This window comes from Nilaparvata lugens, chromosome 12, assembly GCF_014356525.2.
Source record: "Nilaparvata lugens isolate BPH chromosome 12, ASM1435652v1, whole genome shotgun sequence".
Lineage (NCBI taxonomy): Eukaryota > Metazoa > Arthropoda > Insecta > Hemiptera > Delphacidae > Nilaparvata > Nilaparvata lugens.
This window is the reverse complement of record NC_052515.1, coordinates 14,831,790-14,856,010: the sequence shown is the minus strand read 5'-3', so window position 1 is coordinate 14,856,010 and position 24,221 is coordinate 14,831,790. Positions and strand designations below refer to the sequence as shown.

Below are 24,221 nucleotides of genomic sequence, written 5' to 3'. Positions count from 1 at the left end.
ATATTATTCTTCTTCTTTTTCTTCTCCTTTTTCTTCTCCTTTTTCTTCTCCTTCTCCTTCTTCTTCTCCTTCTTCTTCCTCTCCCTCTTCCTCTTTTCCAAGTCTTGAAGGTGCAATTTCAGGGTCAAAATAAAATAGATTTGACGTCAAGGTAACTCCACAAATACTGGCATGGAATTTGACAAGGAAATTCAATCACAGAATCTCAATTATTAAGGTTTGACGCCGGAATTAATGTGAAGAATAAATTCGAAGTTCTATTAGCCAGGTGGTTATTGGTTTAGAGGATGACTAAAAAAGTATTTAATTTTTAACATTTTAATTGCTCACAACCCAAAACGAAATAAAATAACAATAAAATTAAATATAAGATGAACAAATCAAGTAAAAATAATGAAATAAATATGAATGATTAAATCTAGTATAACAATACAATAATAGCACAAAATGAAATAATATGAGAACTAAATCAAATAAGATGAACAAATCAATTTTATGTTTAGAGTTTAAAATAAAGAGGTTAATTTGAATGATTGAATCTAGAATAAAAATACAATAATAGCACACAACCCAAAACGAAATAAAATTAGAAAAATATTGAGAAGCCCTGTCCACACTTAACAAATGTTCGACAAACATGTTTGTTGAAAACGTTTGGGCAAATTTTATCATGTTTGACAAACAATGTTTGCCGGTGGCCAGTGTGGACGAGGCACCAATGTTGTCAAAAACAAGGTTTTCGCGATTTTCTCGAAAATGGCTTCAACGATTTTGATTAAATTTATATCTAAAATAGTCATTGATAAGCTCTATCAACTGCCACAAGTCCCATATCTGTAAAAATCTATGCAAAGTTTGATTTTAGATTTCCAATTATCATATCTCAGATATAATTTAAACGAAAAATTTCGAGTGGAAAAGATTGAGCATGAAAATCTCACATGACAATTTATGTCCAGTAACATTATCACCTAAAATTGAAAATAAGCCTGAAATTTGAGAAAATGTGAATATTCAATTGCAAACTGTTGGCAACTGTTGATTCTATTAAATCATTCACTATGAATAGCAGATCTCGTGTGTATCTAGCGTTATTGTCCTGTCACCAGCTGGCTCAGATCTTTGAATGGTAGACTCGAGATGCACGTGAACACTAGCGTCAGGTGATCAATTTTCATAACGGCAAGGAAAGTTGTGTGAGTACGCCACACCAGATTTTTGATTCAAGGGTCGGAGACGATTGAGTCAGGATTCTGCAAGTAAGTCAAGACATGCTTGAATACCAATTTCTTCAGATTTTTTGCGAGTAACATATCAGCGTGCATGAAATGTTTATTGGTGATGTATTTTGTCTTCACAAAAGGGATCTCTCTCATATTGTATGACGGTCCTTCCAATTTCGATTTAAGACTTTCCAAATACTGAAAATATTCAATTACACATTATTCTCATCTATTCCACCATCCATGAGGAACTGCTAGATAATAATCCGTTTTTGATGACACTACAGTCTAATTTTTGAGTAGTTACTAAAAACTAGTACTCCCGTGTGGAGAGAGTGTTGAGAATGGATTTGGAAATTCAAAACCACTCCACAAGTGAGTACTAGTTTTTAATAAGTATTATCCAAAAAAATAGACTGTAGTGTCATCAAAAATAGTTCAAAAAGAATTCACATTCTTCACATCAAATAATATCTACTGGTTTTTAAATGAAGTAACCTATCCTAGAAAAAGTTAAACTAGGAAACTCTATTCACCCAGACTCTAGATGTAGAAGAAGCACTCTATGATTTATCCCACGAAAGGTATAACAGCAGAAGACCATAGATTCTACATGAAAAATAAAAACAATATAAAAAATTTTAGTACAGTACCCTTCTATCAAAAACGTTTAAATATTTTAATGACTAGTTTGGACCATAGGTCATTTTCAACTTGAAACGGTACTAAAAGTTTTTATATTGTTTCAATTTTTCAGGTAGAAAATGTACTCAAGTGTTTTCATCTTGAAAATGACCTATGGTCGAAACTAGCCATTAAAATATTTAAAGTTTTTAATAAAAGGGTACTAAAAGTTTTTATATTGTTTTTATTTGAATCAAGTAGCTCATATAAGCAAAGTGATCTTATTCTACATGAAATTTGCAACATAAAATGTCCAGTAAAATTTTGTTATATTGACCTTAGTTTTCAAGATATGTCGATATTTTTTAAAAATGTCAATAACTAGGAAACTATCTGACAAAATCTAATTCTAAGAATATGGGGGTTGGAAATGGGAAGAATTTTCAATAGAATTTATATGATTTGTTCCTTTGTTTGACGTTTTTGAAAAAAAATTTTGAGCGCTCAATGATGAAAAAAGTACATTCATCAAGTTCAAAACTAAATTTCAAACAGTTAGAATTCTCATAAAAAGTTCAAAACGTCAAACAAAAGAACAAATCATATGAATCTTATTGGAGGTTTCTTGCTCTTCCCAACCATATCCTTGGAATCAGATTTTGACTGATAGTCTGTTTTCTAGATATTGACATTATTTTTGAATATCAAAAAATCTATATAACTAAATGTCTCTTCACGCTGAAATACGTCTTCGGAAAACGTCGCCATCCTATCTCCCAATGTTAAATTCAAGCTATGTACTGTATCTGTCCCATTCACATCAGCGTAGCACAGCTTTCAATGTTGGGAGATAGGACAGCTATGTATTCTGAGGATGTACTACAGCATAGCATAGCGTAATATGGAGAGACCTTCAGTTTTTGAGATATTATATCAGTTTCTCAATATTTCCAAAAATGACCATAAATTGAAAAATATAAGTTGAAATCAAATTTGGAGGATATGGTTGGAAAAAGCAATATATAGTCCAGGCAATAAATGCTCAAAAAAAGGTATAGAGGGAAAAGTTGGGAAGACAATAAATTATTGACTGTGCAGTTCTATTTAGGGTAGTAAGGAGGTAAACATATCAAAAGTCCTCACCCCTACCTCCTGTGCTAAGGGGGTGGGGGTGGCTTAAGGTACCATTTTTTGGTTTCTTGCATAAAACTCAAAAACTATGTATCTTAAGGACCTGACTGACATATAAAAAATTGAAGCTTACATAATTTCCTACAATATTCATCCAACAGTTTTTTTTCATATTTCCTCTAGTTTTCGAGATATCCGCTCTTGAAGGTGTGACATTTTTGAAAAAAAATCATGTTTGCTACCAATTTTTATCTATTTTTGCTCTTATAACTTTTCAAAATTCGATGGGGAAAATCCATGCTGATTATGAGCTTACAGAGCATTGAATTCTCTTCAATTTGATGTATAATTTCACACTTTTCCGAATTTCCCTGCACCTTTTTCAGCAGCTTTAGTGTTGAGTGTGAAATAGGCTATCCATTTTTGCAACAATAGACCAATTGACAAAGGATTCTGGAGGAAATGATTTAAACACAATTTTTGACTACTGGTTCAGAGGGGACAAGTTGTCTGGGCCGTTGACAACAACTAAGCTCCTCAGACGCTGACAACAACCAAGCCCCCCATCAGTTAAGCTCCTCTCCAGAAGCTCAGGTTGACACTGTCGGTAAATCCCCTAGAAAGTGGTTTTAAAAGGAGCTTTACTGTCGTGGAGCTTTGTTGGTGCATTCCCCTCTGTAGAGTATATATACCGGTAGTGAAATACAGTATATCACTTTATCAATAAAGTAGGCTAATGAAAATCTTAATATAAATTACTAAAACTAATACATATAACTGTCTGATGTTGAGAACTCTACTTTCGGTGAACACTTCACTATCTAATTTATTTATTTTTATTATTAATAGTGTATGGCTTTGAATGGTGGGGAGACCCAAGGGTTGTTCCACCTTGCCATATACAGTCCAAAGTTCACTAATGGGAAACCGGACACTAAGGTTATAGTGAGCACAATACTTTAAATTTACACCTTTCACTTGGGAATAGAGTTCATTTTGGTGTTAAAGAGTCCAAACATATACAAAACTGAAACAAAACACAAAATCACTAAGCCAAATTTAGAAAAATCTAAAATAATATAATATTTAATTATGATAAGATAAGTGCAATGAGCTTCTATAATTTCATAACATTTATCTTCGATCAATAGTTAGGATTATTTCTTACTTCTCTATTGCTGAACATTTTATCATTTTGCCCGACGAGCAGTAGGGTAGGAACGTTCACTTTCTCTAGAGAATATTCTTTCACATTTGCCGTTCCATATACCCTTTGGTTTTTGTTACAATCGTACTCAAACGGTTTGAATTTTGCCCCTGCAATTCAAGCAATATCGACAGTGAATAATTTGTAACTATATTGATAAAGGAATCAATCGAACGAGCGTGAGCAAGTTTTCACTTTTGATTCACTAAAGGCCAAAGTCATTGTCCGTCTGTATGTTCTACAATAACTTTAGAAAAAAATTGATCAATCAGATTCAAATGTTGAACATGTATTCTTCAAACCTTTTTACTGGTCAAGTTTGTTGGACAACAAATTGACTCCTTCATACAAAAATAACATTGAAAGTTCATAAAAAAACAACTTTTTCCACATCAAGCTCTTTACTAGAGCTCGACCCTAGTCTAGTTGAGCCATAAAAAAGAAATAAGAATTGACTTATTTTTAGCATTTTTTAACTTACATTTTGCTATATTTGAGTAGTGACTCAGTGTCTTATATGATGATCCAATGGGTGCAACACTGTAGAATTTATTTCTCAATTCCTATGAGCAAACAAAAAGTATTTTGAATGGATGAATATGCTAACTATATAAACTGATATATTTACAATCATGTTCTGTTTTCCTTTTATGTTCTAAATTACAAAGTATAGTGAGGTCCACGTTATATTTTGGCAGTATATGTTTAACATTGGTGTTCCTTTCCTTGTCTATCATTCGACAAAACAGATTATGCTATCTTTCTTCATCTCCGCAATGTTGCCAGATCGTTTGTTAACAACGTATAAATACAATTAATTTAAAAAATATTTAATCTCAAGTTTGAAAATTAATTACTTGAGAAATATATTTTCTTGATGAGTATTATTCAAATGATCATTTTAATCGAGAATGAAAACAATTAATATTACATCAGATATACTGGTATCAATACTATCCTCCAGATAGAATGCAGTAGCAAGGCAGAGACAATGGCAATGCTGTTCTCCCATCTTTCTCCACTGATGTAAAGGGTTTTTGATTAAACCTGTGTGGATTATGGGTTACCTACTATAGTAGTTAATATAATTCACAAATGTAGGCTACAGTACTTTAAATAGTTATTTGTGTAACTAGTGCGCAAAGTGACAGTTTGCTGCACCAAAAGAAACGTTTATGATATTATGCATGAGCTGTAGGTGAGGGCAGAATGGTTATTTGAGTGCAGCAGAGGAACTTTGTGGATGTATTTCACATTAAATTTTTCCTACAGTTACCATTGAATATGAAAAGTGGTTGATTATGGGTAAAATGTTGGCTGAAATCCATCAAATGTTTGTCTGTATAATTTTGTTATTAATATCAACTTTAATTTATTTTAAACTTGATAATCCAATTGAAAATTGAAAATCGATAATTTATTCAAATTAAAAATTAAATTAATTTGAAAATTTGAATAATTTTGAGTAAATCTTAATTTCTAAATTATTTTTCAACCAATCAATTTATGAATGAAAAAAATATTATTTGAAATAGTGAATAATTAATAATAATCAAAATGTATAATTTAATGAGTTCAATTTTTTTTTAATTTGAAAATCACAAAAAAAAATAGATAGAACAAATTCACATTCAAAATACATGCCAACAATGTCAAAAGCTGATTGGGATGGCTGCAAAATAATATGCAAAGTATTAAGAGTACACAAAGTAATACTTTGCACACTAGAGTGGAAAGTGATTCTTTGCAGCCTGCAATCAGTTTAGAAATGGTCACTTTCCAAGGTACCTGTAGGAAAATAAAATTATGAACTTACACTATTTAACAATGATTTATGATCAGATGACAATGATTTCATTCCTAAGGCACAGAACGATTTGAATTCTTCAGTTGAACATTTTGGATTGTCAAAGCCCATTAGTGGGCCCTTCCAATAGAAAAAATCATGTACCTCAGTCTCATGAGCCACCTTCTGAAAAGGAAAAAACAGCTTCAGTTTAGAATGAGTGTAGTGAAATATTACTGCTAACTAGAGTCTAATTACTAGTGGTTCAAAGGTATCATTTTTTGTTTTCTTGCATATAGCTCGAAAACTATGCATCTTATGGATATGGTTATCCTATACAGAATTGAAGCATATTAGTCCAGTCTGATAAATTGGAGCTTAGAATATAGCCTACAAGTTTAATCCGTAACATTTTCAATATGTCTCATAGTTTTCTAGATATCAAAGGTGTCACATTTTGAAGAAAAACCCTTCTCGTTCCGATTTTTTCATCTTTTTGGCCTTACTTTTTAGCAATTCATTGAAAAAGTCCATGCACATCATGAGATCATAGAGCACCACATCCTTTTCAATTTCATGTATTACTTCATTATTTTATGCATCTTCCTACCATTGTTGCAGGGTTGCAGCCATTATAGTGTTGAGTGTGAACTCTTCGGTTTAACATCAAGAGATCAATATTATTGACAGGGAAATTTTGAGGGAATGCTTGGAACACAATATTTGACTTTGCAGTTTTGTTTGGACTAGTTAGAAGGTAAGCATATCAAAAGTCCTCATCCCTACCCCTTGTGCTTGAGGGATAAGGGTGGTTTAAAAGTTGCATTTTTTCATTTCTGTCTTACACCCATGTATCTTGGAGACAATGCATTTTAGCGACATGATACGCATGTATCTTAGAAACAATGCATTTCAGCGACATGATTAACTGAACAAAAATGAAACTAGATAAATTCCCTACAAGTTTTGCCCAGTAAAAGTTTGTGATATCTTCTTCAGTATTCGAGATACAGTATTCACTTCTTAAAGTGTAAAATCTTTGAAAAGATGCTTTTTCTTCCAACTTTTTGCGCTTTCAGGGCTAATATTACTCAACAACAGTGCATCGAAAAATAAGGATCTGATCTCATGCTGGGTTGTGGAGCATTTAATTCAGATCTCTTCATTTTCATGTATCATTTTACCATTTTATGCTTTCCATCAACAATTATTATTGTTAAGGAAGCTTATTCAGTGTTGAGTGTGAAATCATTAGTTTTGAAACAATAGATCATTTGACAATGTAATTTGGACACAATATCTGGAACACAATTTTTAGACTCTGCAGACTAGTTAGGAGCTGATCATATTGAAAATCCTTACCCATAATGCCTGTACTGAAGTTGGAGTACTGTCAAGTTGACACTACTTGTGACTGTATTGAGAATTTCACACTCACACTAAAGCTGCTATAACAATATTGATAGGAATCATAAAATAGTAAAAAATTATTTATATTATTTTACACGAATTGGCAATGATGTAACCTCCTCGAATGGAGGGCCAAGTTTCAACTTATTTTATACAAACTATAAACATAGAGAAAATATAGCATAGACGATAATCCCATGTAAGAATGTAAGAACGGCACAGTGTCTGAAACTGCCAGCGTCACATAGCTTCACCAAAAACAACTACTAGGATTATCGGCTAGAGTTAACAGTTATATTTGGACCATGAACGCCCTATACCATGGAATATCTTCTCATGCTATCTTTTCTCTATGGTATCACCATAAATGATACAGTATCACCATAAATGATACAGTATCACCACACATGATTCAGTATCATCACAAAATAATACAGTATCAAATCGACTTGATACACAAAACCATAAATTTATTGATACAAAACTTCCAAACTGAATGAATTTTTACAAACCATGGGATATATTCTTATGCTATCTTTTCTGTATGCTATAACTTACAACTTACATTAGAAAGTGAGTGAAAAAATTTAGTCACTTCTGGTGGGAAGGTGATATCGCTTATATTCAAATAAACGACAGGTGACAAAAGTACCATTCGTTCAATTTTTTCATTGTATTCTGTTTTGGATGATAGAAGAGCGTAGGCAGCCGTAGCGCCCATACTGAATCCAATGTAATACAGTTTTGGCTGCTTCGTTTTTTTTAGAATATAGTCAATCTGTGCTGGTAGGTCGAAAAGTCCGTGCTCATCAAAGCTAGAATATAATTATAGAACATTAATTAATTTTTACTAGCTTTATAATTATTTGAAAAATATATATTGTTTTTTTTTTAATATGTAGAACCCAAAGTGTTTTTTAAAAATGGGTATTGTTCCAATAATATCATAAATAACAAGCCCTTGCTCAATTATTATCAAACGAAAATCCCAATTTCCATCTGTAGACAATCCCTTGCTTGTTATTTATAATTAATATCGGGGCACCGAGCTTCGCTCGTTATTTTTATTCATTGATAAACAGAACACAATTCTCTAAAATGATCGTGTTTATACATGTAATCTTATGAATTTTGGGGATGCAATATTTTGATTTTTCACATACTCACTTGCTCACTCACTTTTTTACTATCCACAGCTGTTTCAGCCAAGGATGAGTTATCCTTTTAATGTCGTTCAGCGAGTTTTCCCAGGGATGAGACCTAGTAGTGCAATCGAATTTTTATATCATAAACCTACTATGTTTCAAATATCGTGAAAATCGTTAGAGCCATTTTCGAGATCCGTTTAACATAAATAACCAGATATAAATATATAAAAATACAGAAATTGCCTGCTTAATATAATCCTATTATATTAAGCGAGCAATTTCTGTATATCTGTTTATATTTTTCTATTTTTATACCTGCGATTATCTGGCTATCTGTTTATATTGTTATTTATGTTCAACGGATCTCGAAAACGGCTCTAAAGATTTTCACGAAATTTGGAATATAGTAGGTTTATGATATCAAAATTCGATTGCACTAGGTCTCATCCCTGGGAAAACTCGCTGAAGGACATGAAAAGGATAATTATTCATCCTTGGAAAAACAGATGATAATTTCGTCGTCTGTCGATAACAGATGATGCGTGTGCCTGTGTGGGATCAGCTGTGTAATCAATTAGCTTACCGTATCTCGCGAGAAATCTAGAAATTTCAATTGATTTGATCAAAATACAGTAATCTGATTTGTTGACATGAGATGGTATATATATATCATAATATTCAAAGTTAATCATTATTTTTCAGTACTAATAAGTGATTAGTGAGTGTTATTTTGTTATTCAATCTGGTATGTAAACAATCTAAATTAGAACTTTTATGTTTCAAATATTTGGACTGAAAATTTCACCTGAATTCAAGTGTATGGAACATAACCTAGGTACTTTCTGGAATATTTATAGTGTATAAATCAAAATTCAGGAAATAAACAGTTTTGAGCTGTGCCTGTTAGTCCTTCCCCAATCAATATAAAGAATTGAGTTCTGTTTATCAATAAATAAATAACGAGCAAAGCTCGGTGCCCCGATATTAGGAATTATATAGGTACTCATTGAAGAGACTTGAAATGTTGTCAAAATTCCAATTTATTTTAATAAAAAATATTAGTTCACAGAAGCATGCTTTCGTGTTTGCTCACACATCATCACATTATGCTCACAGTGAAATAATAATTTTTATTAAAATGGAGTGGATTTTTTGAAAACATTTCAAGTTTCTTCAATATATGGAAAAGTGCCACAAATCATCATTCTCACTCTTGTAATATTACATTTTTTTCTCACATTGGAATCGAATCTTCAATTCGAGATCTATGGAACTTTATAGTAAATATCAGAGTCATCAATAGACGGACAAACTTTTCGACGGAGAATTTTTTATCGTAAATGATTGTTGCATTGTTCCATGGTGTCACCGAGGCTGAGAAACAGAATAAATAGTTTATTTAAATAGAGAATATATATGAAAGTTTAAAATAACAGTTTCAAAATAAAGTTTTATTGAGAACAGATGTAGGGTGTGAATTCTAAACTTGTAATTTATAATTTTTTTTTTGGTGACGTGTCTGTAAAATCGACACCGAACAAGGCTTTGGCTCTGTGACTTGTAACTTAGGCTTTTCCTGTTCTTGCTTCTCTGAAACTAATGGCTGGCTATGTTTGTGTTGTAAAATTTTGCTCTGAATCATTTTCGTTCATGTGAATTTATTAATGTTTTGAATTGAGTTTTAAACAATTTATAGTGTTCTATTTTGTCCATAAAATTTGTTTTGTGTGTATACAAGCCAATAGCCACTGTTTTTCAACTGTAAACTGGATAAGTACTTTAGTTTGTAATAGGCTACCTAATTTTAGATGCTTAGACTTGTAAGTTATTGTTCTTTGTATTTGTATAATTTTATCCATGAAGATTATAAGTTAATTTGCTCTGTAAACTGGATTTCTCATTCATAGGCGATAGATCCATTCATAGTTTATCAAGAATCTATTACATTGGAGCCGACAACTATCCTTAGGTTAATAGGTGTTAAATGCTATTCCAACGATTAAGGAGAAATTGGTAGCACGGCAAATGGTACGCCCTGGTGTGGGACCCAAACTACAAATATATCCCTGGTTGTAAAAATTATTGGTAGGATAGATATCTTGATGAATTATGATGGGAGATGCTGCTGAGTGGGAAATCGGTTCGAGAAGTTCAGGTTCTAATGAGTAAATATTTTTTATGCGTAGCAAGATGGAGAACAATAAAATAATGAAGTTTTATCCGTGAAAACATTCTAAACTTAGATGAAGAATCACAAGATTTAGACCTAACCTTAAACAATGACTCAAACGATAGTGTAGCTGTAAGTGAAAACGTTTCAAATGTAACAAGTCATAAGAAAGTAGTAGAAATATCAAATGTTTCAAGTTGCTTATTTACAAGATGATGACTGTGAATCACATGATGGAGGGTATTCCCCAACACACAATGATTAGGAATCCTGTGTTATGCCGGATTCAGAATAGCATAATCGCTACACAGTGTATGGTAAGAGTCCATAATTGTGTCTTTTTTCTTTCCTGTAGCCTATTTTTCTTGGCCCTTAATCTTTTCAAATTTCGATTCTTTCCTGTCTTTGTGTAATGTTCAGTAAAATTCTTCTATGATGCATATCTTAACCAATCTTGTCCATAGTCATTTAAATTTGTATTCTTCTGAAATAATATTGAAGTTAAAAGTAGCTTATTTTCCTAATCTTTAAATTGTTGATAAACTTAACTTTTCCAAAATCTATCCATTGTAGTGTAAATAATTGTTTGCTTGCGGTATATTTTTTCATCATGTATTACATATTTTAATCATGTCTATTTTTTTCAGGTATCATATTAGGTAATTAGGTTTTTCAGAGCAAATTATTCCCATGTTCTCATCTTTCATTGCATATCGTGCCATAAGCCATATGTAATTAGGTTATAGTTTTCTTCTGGGCTTTTAACCCATTTTGCATTTTATTTTTTCTTTGCTGTCCAATACTTTGGATTTTTGGTAGACAAGTAGGTGTGATTCTTTTAGAGGTGTGGGCGTGAACCACATACGGCTGGACTCGATTATCTGACCTACTTGTTTGCGATATAAAAACCTTAAGACTGCAACATCAAATGTTTGTAAAAACTTTTGCATACTTTTGTTTTTGTGGTCCGATACTAGAGTCTGCTATCACATTGCCTTACAGACATCTAGGAACTATCCACCCAGTCACAATAGTCAACATTTTTTTTTTCCTTCACCAGTTGTTTTTATGGGAGTGATAGCTCACAATTATAACAAATTAGAGTCATACTTTGAATTTGCAAAATTCCATAGTAGTATATTTATTAAATATACTTCCTATGAAAGTTCAGTACTGACATGTAGGATAGGCTCTAATTAATCTTCCTCTTCTTTGTATTGTTTTAGGAAATTTATTTACCCAGTTTTCTTTTTCTCTTTTTGTATTTTTTAGGGAACTTATTTACCCATTATTCATCTTGATCATCTTTGTATTATAATCTTGAAATGTTTGTACTTATTATACAGTCTTTAATTATAAATTCTTTTGTATAATAAATAAACTTCAAATTTGAAAGTATTAATGAATTCTGTAGCCATATATATGTGATGTATAATGAAAGTTAACTTGAATAATAATGTTTTCATTGAATAAAAACGTTGTGTTATATTATCAATTGAAATGAGTTAAAGGCTAAAATTTTCTAAAGTGTTTTGTAATTGATATCTTTTTCGAAATTTTAAAATTGTTTGTTCTATAAATTTGATTGATTGATTATCGTTTGAAATGGATGCTGGAGTGTATGTAGAATTTTTAGTGGGGTTTGTTGATTAGAATTTTGCTGGTATGTAATTGTTTTTTGAGATGGAAACCCATTATTGCCTAAAGAAGGAATAACAGAGGTTATGACTTAGAGAGGCAGTAATGAGATAATATTTTTTGTGTTGATTACTTATGTTGATTGCCATAGATGCATAATAATGATTACTTATGTTGATTGCCATAGATGCAGATGATTAATTATGAATATTGATTGCCTTTGAAGCAAAATATTATTGATGTTTTGAATGGTTTCTTGTTTAATGATTGATAGTAAAGTTTTGTCATGAAATGTAGCTTGTGTTTAGAACATTGAAAAGTCGAAATAAACTATAGTATCCACAAACGATGATTAACAATATTAAATAATTTGCTTTTTATACAATTTTTGAACAAATTAAAACTAAATAATTTTGAAACCTGAATGATAAATCAAATGTGAAACGAACTTGCTATAAATGAAATGTTATACTAAATGATAATGAAATGCAGATATATTATGAAATGATTGTGAATAGAAGATCAATTGTCTGAAATTATTGAAATATATATTGAAATTAATTTTTGTTGTGATGATCTGATGTTTTTTACAATTTTGATAATGATACAGGGTGTTATGAAATTCTATTTCTGTTTGAGAATGGATTAAATTTTGATATTTGAACAGTGAATAGATGGAATGAAATTTTTTTAGTGAAATTTGTAATTGATATCTCCATATTTCACAATTTATGTATTGCTGACTGTATAATAGGATGTTAACAAATTTCAATTTTATATATACTTAAAAATAATTTTCATGTGTATTAGATTGTATTGATAGCCTAATCAAGATTTTCTTCTTAGTTTATAAGCATTTTAAGATAACAGGTACAGCACAGACATTAACATTGAAATAGTTATCATGTGAATCACGAAATCAGCAACAAGTGAACGCCATGAAGAGTGTTAAGAACATTTGGGTGATTTTCGAACTAGTGTGACATAACTACGCCAATATCTACGCCAATAACTACGCCAAAATCTACGCTGCGGCCTACACTAATAACTACGCCAATATCAACACCAATATCTACGCCAATAACTACGCCGATGCCTGTGCTGATGCCAACGCCAAAATCTACGCCGATGCCTACGCCAATGCCAATGCCTGCGCCAATGCCAAAATCTGTGCCAATGCTGATGCCAAAGCCAATAACTATGCCAATGTCAACACCAATAACTACACTAATAACTACACCAATAACTATGCCAATGTCTGTGCCAATGCCTGCGCCAATGCCAATGCCTGCGCCAATGCCAATGCCAATATCAATGCCGACACCAAAGCATACGCCAATAGCAATGCCAACGCTTATTGCTGACTTTGTATCTCAAACTTCAACACTACTATATTACCTGGAGGTAATTGCCATCCATGTTCACATTCGCAACTTTGAATTCAGAATAACAGTCACAGTATCATGAAAGAATTGATTCAAAAAATCCTCTCCTAAATTATTCCTGTATGCAGAACTCTAAACCTTGAAAGCTGAAAATATCAAAAACCAAACCTTACCTAAATTAATCCTCACCTAAATTAATCCTGTATGCAGCGTCTATCTCTTTTCCAAAAACAAATTACATTGTCATTTCAAGCCTGAAATGTACATTGTATAATTATATGATACAAAATTTACGTGACTCTGTATCGAGTTTGGTATGCAGCCGTCTACTACAAGCATGAGGCAATGCTAACTGAGATGTCACCTGTATCGAGTTTGATATGCATCAGTCGACTACAAGTATCAGCCCAACACTACGTGCATCCAGATCAGCCAACACTAACGTCATCACATTGGAGTCACACTTAACTGAAAATCATACTGAGTGCCTTAACGGACTGTTTTCCAAAATGTGCATCAATAAAATCAACCGCGTCAATAGTGAAAGAAATGAACATTTTTGATTTATTGAAATTTTATGTGAAAATTAAATGTAACAATTCATCAATTCATTTAAAAAAAAATATATATATATATATAAATAATAATAATAAATTTTTTCATTCAACATACTAATTTTTTTTATGCAATAAAAATTGAATTTTTCTATCTATTAAATTTATGTGCAATTTCAAAAAAACTATTCTTACATATTAAACTTTCTGTTGAGATATTTTCCTTAAATTATAAAGCTAATCAAAAATAATTTTGATATTCTATACTTTGAAATATTGTTTGGAACATATAACAAATGCTATTGATGAATTTTTATAATAATTTTCAATATAGTTGACATGTAATGTTTTTATAGAAAAAATTGTTACTGTTCTCAATTTAATTTCAACAATTTTCAAACAGTAAAATTTTTTATGTCAAGAGGGGGGTATTTGTAATATTACATTTTTTTCTCACATTGGAATCGAATCTTCAATTCGAGATCTATGGAACTTTATAGTAAATATCAGAGTCATCAATAGACGGACAAACTTTTCGACGGAGAATTTTTATCGTAAATGATTGTTGCATGTTCCATGGTGTCACCGAGGCTGAGAAACAGAATAAATAGTTTATTTAAATAGAGAATATATATGAAAGTTTAAAATAACAGTTTCAAAATAAAGTTTTATTGAGAACAGATGTAGGGTGTGAATTCCAAACTTGTAATTTATAATTTTTTTTTTGTGACGTGTCTGTAAAATCGACACCGAACAAGGCTTTGGCTCTGTGACTTGTAACTTAGGCTTTTCCTGTTCTTGCTTCTCTGAAACTAATGGCTGGCTATGTTTGTGTTGTAAAATTTTGCTCTGAATCATTTTCGTTCATGTGAATTTATTAATGTTTTAAATTGAGTTTTAAACAATTTATAGTGTTCTATTTTGTCCATAAAATTTGTTTTGTGTGTATACAAGCCAATAGCCACTGTTTTTCAACTGTAAACTGGATAAGTACTTTAGTTTGTAATAGGCTACCTAATTTTAGATGCTTAGACTTGTAAGTTATTGTTCTTTGTATTTGTATAATTTTATCCATGAAGATTATAAGTTAATTTGCTCTGTAAACTGGATTTCTCATTCATAGGCGATAGATCCATTCATAGTTTATCAAGAATCTATTACATTGGAGCCGACAACTATCCTTAGGTTAATAGGTGTTAAATGCTATTCTACCGATAAGGAGAAATTGGTAGCACGGCACTCTATAAACTTAATCAAAGATATTAAGTACTAGCAGGTAACACTTGCCACGCAAAAGTCTAATAATTAAAAACTTGACCTACCGTACTGAAATCTTGAAGAATAAAAGGCCTATAACTATCCTCCGTAAATTGAGAATCGATATGCAATGAATTTGAAGTTAATCAGTTGAGTAGTTTAGACGTTATATATGATTCGTGATTCGTGTATTTCCTATCCTGTACGTGTGTAAGCCAATTCTTTTCTTTATTATAATATTATATAAGTCCATAAGATTATTCAAATATCTACCTGATTATGTTAGAGTGATGGATATCTCATTCCATGAGACATAGTTGAAGAGCTTGTTGATCAGAAAAAGTCTATATAGGATACAATTGAAGAATTAAAAAAAAATTTATTTCAATTTGTGAGTGTATGGTATGTTTTAACTTAAATCAATATTTTTTATTATTATTTGATTTAAATGGATTGATTCGAGTATATACAGTTATTATTATACTAAGAAGAATATAATATACTCTATTCATGATATTTGCCATGCTACCAATTTTCTCCAAAAGGTTTGATAGTTTTCACCTATCACCTAAAGAAAGCTATCGGCTCCATTTACCAATATCTTGAGAAATTATGAATGGGTTCACCGTTTCTGAATAAGAACTCCAGTTTAGAGCAAATGAAATTATAATTTTCAATGATTCGAAAAATTCAGTTTACATCAGAATAAACAATCACACATATGTGTATGTGTGTATGTGTGTGTACATATGTGAGTATGTATATATGAACATGATTAAAGTTACAAATACGTTGGGTATGATCATCTAATATAGATTCAATAAAACTTTATCAAAATTAGAAATGATTATTTTAACTCTAGACCAAATAGATACAAAGCTTACAAAATATTATATTACTTATCTGTTGTAAATGGATCTTAACGTAGACTTATGGCTTTCAAAATTATACGAAAATATTTAACACAAATTGAGAAGATAATAAAACCTACACTTCACAGATGATTTAGAACATCAATAAATTTCATAAGGACATTCAGTAGATGTCAATCAAAACATCTTAAATTTCAATTACATAGAAAAATTTCAAGCGAACCAAGTACACCGGCAAGCCAAACCATCTACCATTTTTGAGAGAAGAACCTATAATTTCGGGGGACGCCCTAGTTACGTCATCATTGCCATAATCATAAGATATTGTATAATCAAACAACTTTAAAATAATAAGTTACATTTTATATCATTTAATATTTTAAATAAAACTTTATTTTTAATCTGTTTTGAATTTATTCAACCTTTATATTGTTCAGTTATTTATTAATATTAGAAAGAGAATTTTACTACAGTAATTATTCCAACATAACTAAACAGCTGATGAAAATTTCAAGCAGATGTAAGTCCACATATTGATTATACAGAATGATATTGACTATCGATTTTTTTTAATTTTTTGAATATCGAATCAAAGATTCGATTTTTTATTGAGAAAAAATGTAATATCACATATTCTATTTCTATTTTTCTATGGTAATACCTAAAATCCCAAAATTCTGTATCATTCCGGTACTGGTTCAGTCCACCATATATATTTCCTCTGAAATTACCAAGCCACACGTCGTATCCCGCATCAGCCAGATGGAATCCTGCAAATTTAAATTCAATATTTGGAGTTGAAATTGAAATTCACTGTCTACATATTTTATTTATCAATTCCATTTAAAATTTTAACTAATTCCAAAATTAGTTTGACCCACAACCTTTCATTCATGAGTAGTGTGCTTGCTATCAATTGAGCTACGGTGAGGTTTTTCAGAAACTGTCAGCATCTCTTTTTGCACATCTATGCAAAGTTTGATTTTAGATGTCCAATTATAAGGCTTCAGTAACAATTTAAACGAAAAACGTTCAAGTGGAAAAGATTGAGCATGAAAATCTCTACAATTAATGTCTAGTAACATTATCACCTAAAATTAAAAATAAACTCCAAATTCGAGAAAATATGATTATTCAAATGCAAACTTAATGAGAGAGGCAGTACTGTTGGTTCTATCGAATCATTCACTGGAAGAGATAGCAGAATTGATCTCGTCAGCTGATCAATTTTTTCTTTCCTAGCCCTATTACCATAAGTAATGTGTTGCTTTCCGAAAAAACTAACATACCCTAATTTCTAAATTTCTATACGGTTGAAGGTCCCCTGAGTCCAAAAAAGTGGTTTTTGGTTATTGTTGTCAAAAACAGGGTTTTTCGCGATCTCCTCGAAAATGGCTCCAACAATTTTGATCAAATTTATACCTAAAATAGTCATTGATAAGCCATATTAACTGCCACAAGTCCCATATCTGTAAAACTTTCAGGCTATCTATGGCCCATCTATGCAAAGTTTGATTTTAGATTTCCAATTATCAGGTCTCAGATATAATTTTAACAAAAAAATTCTTAGTGTAAAAAGTTGAGCATGAAAATCTCTACAATTACTGTCCAGTAAAATTTTCACCTAAAATTGAAAATAAGCTTGAAATTTGAGAAAATGTGATTATTCAATTGCAAATTATTGTTGATTCTATCAAATCATTCACTATGAAGAGATAGCAGAACTCGTGTGTATCCAGCGTTATTGTCCTGTCACCAGCTGACTCAGATCTTTGAATGGTAGACTTGAGATGCGCGTGAACACTAGCGTCAGGTGATCAATTTTCATAACGGCAAGGAAAGTTGCGTCTGAGTACGCCACACCAGATTTTTGATTCAAGCGTCGGAGACGATTGAGTTAGGATCCCGCAAGTAAGTCAAGACAGGCTTGAATACCAATTCCTTCATAATGGCAAGGAAAGTTGTGTGAGTGTGCCACACCAGATTTTTTAATTTATATTTCTGAAAACTCGACTCTGGAGACACACGAGGCGGTTTTTGCCGGAATTTTCATAACGGCAATGAAAGTTGTGTGAGTGCGCCACAACAGATTTATTTCTTTTGTGACATTTGGTTTTGTATTTATTGTCATGAGAAATAAATTGGCTTCAATATATTTTCAAAAAGAAAACTCACCCAAACTCTCTTCCTTGCCCCCAAACACAAAATCTGATGAGCTCCCTGTACAGGCATGCATCAATAATACAACTGGCATATTTTTCATTTCCTTTTTCGCTGGATGTCTGAGTCGAAATATTTCTATATAAAACGAATCAATTGTAGAATTTTCCAATTTGATTGGCTCACGTCCGGCTGACACCTTCACGATATAACTATAAGCCTCATAACCTTCTAGTTTGATTATTTCGTCCTGGAATTTGAAAAAATGTATCCAAAAAGTGTGAATCTTTAGACTAAAGTGATGTCTACGTTATAATGGCAGTAGGCCTACTTGATTAATATTTGTGTTGCTATCACTGTCTCTATAATTCGACAAAGCAGATAGCACTGTCCTTCTCTAGCTCCGCAGTATTTGAAATTAGCCTAGGTGTTGCTATAGTGAGAAAGAGAGCAGAACAACGTTGTCGATCCTCTATCTTGTCAATATGCCTTCTATAGACGGTAGCTGATACAGGTTTATCAGGGGCGCCATTTAGGAGTGGGGGCAGGGGGGGCCTAGGCCCCAAGGATCAGATGAATAATGAAAATTAGGGTCTAGCTACACGAAACCTTAGAATCTCATACTGATTTAATACTTTGTTTAAACAGCAGTAGTATAATTCCTTCTACAGTATCAACAATGCAGCAAAATTGTCTTGAAAGTATGGCTACGGGTACGGAGTAATAAAGAATATATTTTTCTCTGTGGTATAGTTGAAGCTTAGATATAGAATGGGTACAGTTTTTTTTTTTTTTTTTTTTTAAGATTACGTCCTAAAGACTCCAGTCATGGAGTATAAGACAAGTCATGTTATTACATAATAATTCTAACACTAAGTAGTTCAACCTAGTTTAGGTTTGAAAGGAATTCTTGTACACTATAAAAAGCTTTATCAACTAAATATTTTTTCATTTGTTTTTTGAAAATCTTCAAATCATCATTACTTTTCAAGATATGAGGTAGCTTGTTATAAAATTTCCTACCAATATAATCTGGTTTTTGTTCAAATAACCTACTATTGTGACCCATTATATGATAATCTGCTCTGTTTCGCGTATTATACTCATGAACATCTGAATTCTGGATCACACCACTCTTTTTCACATGCATTACAACTTCATATACATACAAAGATGGCACAGTTAATAGACCAAGCTTTTTAAATAAAGGCCTACAAGAGTCTAGCCTATTCACTTTCTCTATACATCTGAGTGCCTTCTTTTGAATCTTAAACACTCTGTCCATATTTTGTTGAGATGAATTACCCCATACTAAAATAGCATACCTAATATGAGATAGTATAAGTCCATGGTAAGCAGTTAACAGTAGTTTTTTATCATTCAGCCTAGCAAGCTGCCGCAGGACAAATACCCCAGATGATATCTTATTACATATCCTCTCAATGTAAGGATGCCATGTTAATTTCCTGTCCAATAAAATTCCCAAGAATGCTACTTTCTCTTCTTGGTCTAATTCATTTTCCTCTACAAACACATTTATTTCTCTATCCTCTACTGAATTATATTTACTTTTGAATTGTAGGAATTGACATTTCTTACTATTTATTGTTAATTGCCTTTGCTTTAAGAATTGGACAATTGACTGTACTCCAGTAAAAGCATTTATTTCTAGACTATCTAATAAATAATTGTTAAAGATAAGCGATGTGTTATAGTTATGATCGATATTATAAGCGATGCAGTTATAGATCAGGGCACAATAAGTGAGTTATTGCATAAATTTCAACGTGAGAATTAACAAGTTGCAAGATGACACAGTGAGAGCAAAAGAAAGGGCACAATCAGACAATCAAAAATGTATGTACAGAGTTGGTGAGAAGTATGGGAACAGCTTAATGTTTCTTCAGCTTCCTCACTGAAAGTTATTTTCCAATTAGAATATGATCCCCAATGAAATAGATGAAATTTTCATTGTAAAAGAAAAAATTATCTGTTTCCATGATTTTTAAGAAATCCGTTTCAGTGTATTCCTACTTTAGGGCTATATTTCTCTGTAGGCCTGAATTGATACTTCAACCACATTTGTATAAAACTGGAAAAAATGAAGAATATAATAACATCTTCGAATGTAACATTCATGGGGAAAAACCCAGGACCCTCTATCCTTTGGGGGTATTCCTTCTCCCCTCATACCTCTTGGTTCTTGCCCCCCCCCCCCTAGCAGTTTGGTGAAATGGCGCCACTGAGGTTTATTGATAATATTGATGAAAATATTTATAGTTAATTTTTCCAATTTTATCTGTTTCAGGACAATACAAATAAATCTCCTCATAGCACTTGTAGCGATGGATCTCCCCTCAGTATGGGCAGCTCAGAGATGGATGAGGTAAATAAATTTTCACATCATTTTTCTAGAATTTTCCATTTTCCATATTTGATGTGAGAGTCAGTTCAAGGATTCACGAGTTTCTATGAACCCAATTACTAACAACTATAGTGAGGTTCACGTTATAATTGCGGTGGAGAAAGATAGGAGAACAACGTTGCCAATCCTCTATCTTGTCAATGCCTTCTAAAGATGGTAGCTGATACAGGTCTATTGATGTAATATCAACTGTTCATTCTCGTTTAGAATAATCAATTACATTTTATTAAGCAAGAAATCATATTTTTTAATAATTTCATTATGAATTTTCATAATTAAGATATTTTGTTAATTGATAATTAATTCTACATTGTTAAAAGACGGTCTGTCATCAGAGCAAAGCGAGAAAGAGATTGCACTATCCGCTTTTTTGAATGAAAGACAAGGATAGCAATACCATTGCTAATACTGCCATTACAGCGTGGACCTCACTGTAGCTCCGCAGTATTTGATTAGCATTGGTGTTGCCATCCTTGTCTATCATTCGACAAAGCAGATAGCACTGTCCTGTAGCTCTGCAACGTGGCCAGATCGCATTCCAATAATGTAGAGATATAATCAATCAATAAATTAATAAGAACAATATAAAAACGTTTATACCCTTTATTATTAAAAACTTTAATATACAAGTTTTTATATTGTTTTTATTAATTTGTACAAAAGTAGCCCATTTAAGTCAGGTGTTTTTTCAATCAATAAAATATGTTATCTCAATTGTGAAAATTTATTATTAAATTTCTTAAAATGTGTGAATTCAGTGCTACTTATTTTCATTCATAAATAGAATTATAGTGCCTTTTTTGAAATTAATAAAATAATATTTTAAAAATACAAATTATAACAACTACCTAGTTTGAGTGATTCACACCATCTTCAGGTTTTAAAAAAAAATCAATTTTTGAATATTATTAAATTTAATATTGAAAATGAATTTTCTTGAAGAATAAAATATAGGCCTAATTGATCAAGAATGAACATTTTACATTAGATTCATATAATTTGCTATGTTTGCTTTACTCATATATGTTTGCTATAATTTGCTTTGTTTGACGTTTTAAAACCTTTTATCAGCATTCGTCAAACTGTTTGAAATTTGACTTTGAACTTGAGGAATATACTTATAAAATATACTTTAAACTTAAATATACTTTTTTCAGCTCTAAGCACCAATAACAATATTTCAAAAACGTCAAAGGAACAAATTACATAAATCTTATTGGAAATTTCTACCTCTTCCCAACCATGCTTGGAATATTGGATTTTTACTGATAGATTTTTAGTAATTGACGTCGTTTTACAAAAATATTGAAAATTAATGGATCTGTGGTGCGAGTGCAAAGGTGGTGGAGGGCTGAACGAGGGATCCATGCAACACTGGATGCAAAAACTGTTAAAAATTTCCATTCCAAATTACTAACAACAGGGAGTATCACAGATGCAAGACGATCAGGAAGACCATCAACGTAGCAGCAGAGAATGTTGACAGAGTTCGTGAAATGTTCATGAGGAGCCCTAAGAAATCAATGCGTCAAGGATCTCGTGAAAGTGGTATTTCACGTTACTCTGTTGCAACGATTCTTAAGGCTGTGCAAAGGCTAAAAATAAAATTTTTACTCCTGATATTTTTCAAAGTTTTTTAATTTGTAAGTATATCATCAAGCTATCAAAATGAAAAGGTTTTCTCAGGAAAACATTTTTTTCTGATCATTACTTTTCGAGATATGAGCGCCTATAGTTTAAATTTTTGTGACAGAACATTTCAAATTCGGTAAGAGATAAATCCATGAGATTTAGAGGATAGATTCTTCATGGTATTGTTGATCTAGTAAAATAAAAATTTTCTGAAAATATCAATTTTTAAGATAGTTATTCAATTCACTAAAAATAACCAAAAATAACTTTTAGTTGAGTTATTTTTGGTAAATTGGATACTTTTTCCAAAAATTGATATTTTCAGAAAAATTTTGTTTCACTAGATCAACAATACCATGGAGAATCTATCCTCTAAATCGCATTGTTTTATATCGTGCCGAATTTGAAATGTTCTGTCCCAAAAATTTAAATTTCAGATGCTCATATCTCAAAAAGTAATGATCGGAAAAAAAATGTTTTCGTGAGAAAACTTTTTCATTTTGATAGCTTGATGATATACAAATTGAAAAACTTTGATAAATATCACCAGTAAAAAGTTTATTTATAGCCTTAAGAAGGATCTCAGTGTTTTTGCATCTAGTGTTGCACGGATCCCTCGTTCAGCCCTCCACCACCTTTGTACTCGCACCACAGATCCCTAGACCTCATAACGAGCTGCTTTTTTGGTTATTTCTTCCACAGTCAAGAGAGGGGACATTTTTGAACTGAAACAAATGAAGATTGGTGTTGAATACAACCTCAAGGAGTGCTCTATCTAACAAATGAAGTTCTAACTAAATTGGTTCATAGATAAAGAAATTATAGCTGTATAAAAATAGGGAGTGACTTATCAGACACTCTGTACTTATATAAAAATTTGGAAGTTTTGGGCTAGCGCCTTTTTTTCCATTCCGATATTGTAATTTTTTATCCATTGAATAGATAAATATATAAAACTCACGGTTCGTTTCAAACCAGACTGCACAATGTTGGGGAGCGCTACTTTTGCTACTTTGTCCCACCCTTTAACCTCATCCTTAGCAGGCACAACTTTTTTCCCTTTTTTCCCACAAATAATGTCTGTCAAACCCAATGAAAGTATGAGAATAAAATATATTTTAAACACACTGTCCCACATATTTCGACAAATTTCGCAAAATGTTCAATTGTCAAATCAATCTATTTTTACATTGCCGGTAGCCTACTCAATTCCCAAAATATTTTAATTTCACAATAATCAATTTTCACAATAATATTAAAATATTGCCACAATCTAATCCTAACACTGCTATCTTGTAACTGAGCACAGTTTTCAATGCGATTTTTTTTACCTTGTTAGTTGTGTTGTTGCATTTGATACTACAAATTTGAATATTAAGTACCTCTATTGATGTAATCAATAAATTGTATCTGATTGACTCTACAATACGATGAGTATATCTGTACTAAGATACTATATATTAATATTACTATTGAATTTTGTAAAACTTTAAAGTGAAAAAACACTCACATTCTTTGATGTGGCGACGTCCGTTTCGTGCTGGTATCGCACATTTTCAAGCCAAACAGAAACTGAAGTGTTTAAGGTTATGAGGGTGA

At 31.6% G+C, this 24,221-nt stretch overlaps 2 protein-coding genes across 6 annotated transcripts in view; one reads left to right on the top strand and one right to left on the bottom strand.

Annotated features, from left to right (window-relative positions):
- The window catches only part of LOC111055362 (host cell factor 1-like), a 119,428-nt gene that overhangs the window by 36,439 nt on the left and 58,768 nt on the right, over window positions 1-24,221 (top strand). Inside the window, exon 2 of the mRNA XM_039438905.1 lies at window positions 20,874-20,951. The gene's annotated coding sequence lies outside the window, so the exon portion shown is untranslated. The remainder of the gene's footprint in view (window positions 1-20,873; window positions 20,952-24,221) is intronic.
- On the bottom strand, window positions 1,105-23,765 carry LOC111048615 (lipase 3-like). 5 transcript variants are annotated; one of them, XM_039438907.1, is made up of 8 exons: window positions 23,584-23,765; window positions 18,581-18,815; window positions 17,067-17,175; window positions 7,947-8,196; window positions 6,002-6,157; window positions 4,667-4,748; window positions 4,147-4,295; window positions 1,105-1,421 (listed from the first exon to the last, which is right to left on the bottom strand). In XM_039438907.1, exons 1-8 carry the CDS (start codon window positions 23,758-23,760, stop codon window positions 1,224-1,226), a joined length of 1,356 nt encoding a protein of 451 aa, XP_039294841.1. In that variant the 5' UTR covers window positions 23,761-23,765; the 3' UTR covers window positions 1,105-1,223. The 5 variants fall into 5 exon arrangements, with proteins under 5 accessions (XP_039294841.1, XP_039294843.1, XP_039294846.1 ...); XM_039438909.1 differs by having other exon boundaries at window positions 1,105-1,253; XM_039438908.1 differs by lacking the exon at window positions 1,105-1,421 and adding an exon at window positions 3,935-4,005.

What these genes read in the sequence shown, in the direction of transcription:
- LOC111048615 (XM_039438907.1), bottom strand. Translation starts at nt 23,760, where the DNA reads ATGTGGGACAGTGTGTTTAAAATATATTTTATTCTCATACTTTCATTG. An exon ending in GGGCAAGGAAGAGAGTTTGG is followed by an intron (nt 17,176 to 18,580) that starts GTGAGTTTTCTT and finishes TTAAATTTGCAG; the next exon opens with GATTCCATCTGGCTGATGCG. An exon ending in TTTTTCACTCACTTTCTAAT is followed by an intron (nt 6,158 to 7,946) that starts GTAAGTTGTAAG and finishes TTTCCTTTTCAG; the next exon opens with AAGGTGGCTCATGAGACTGA.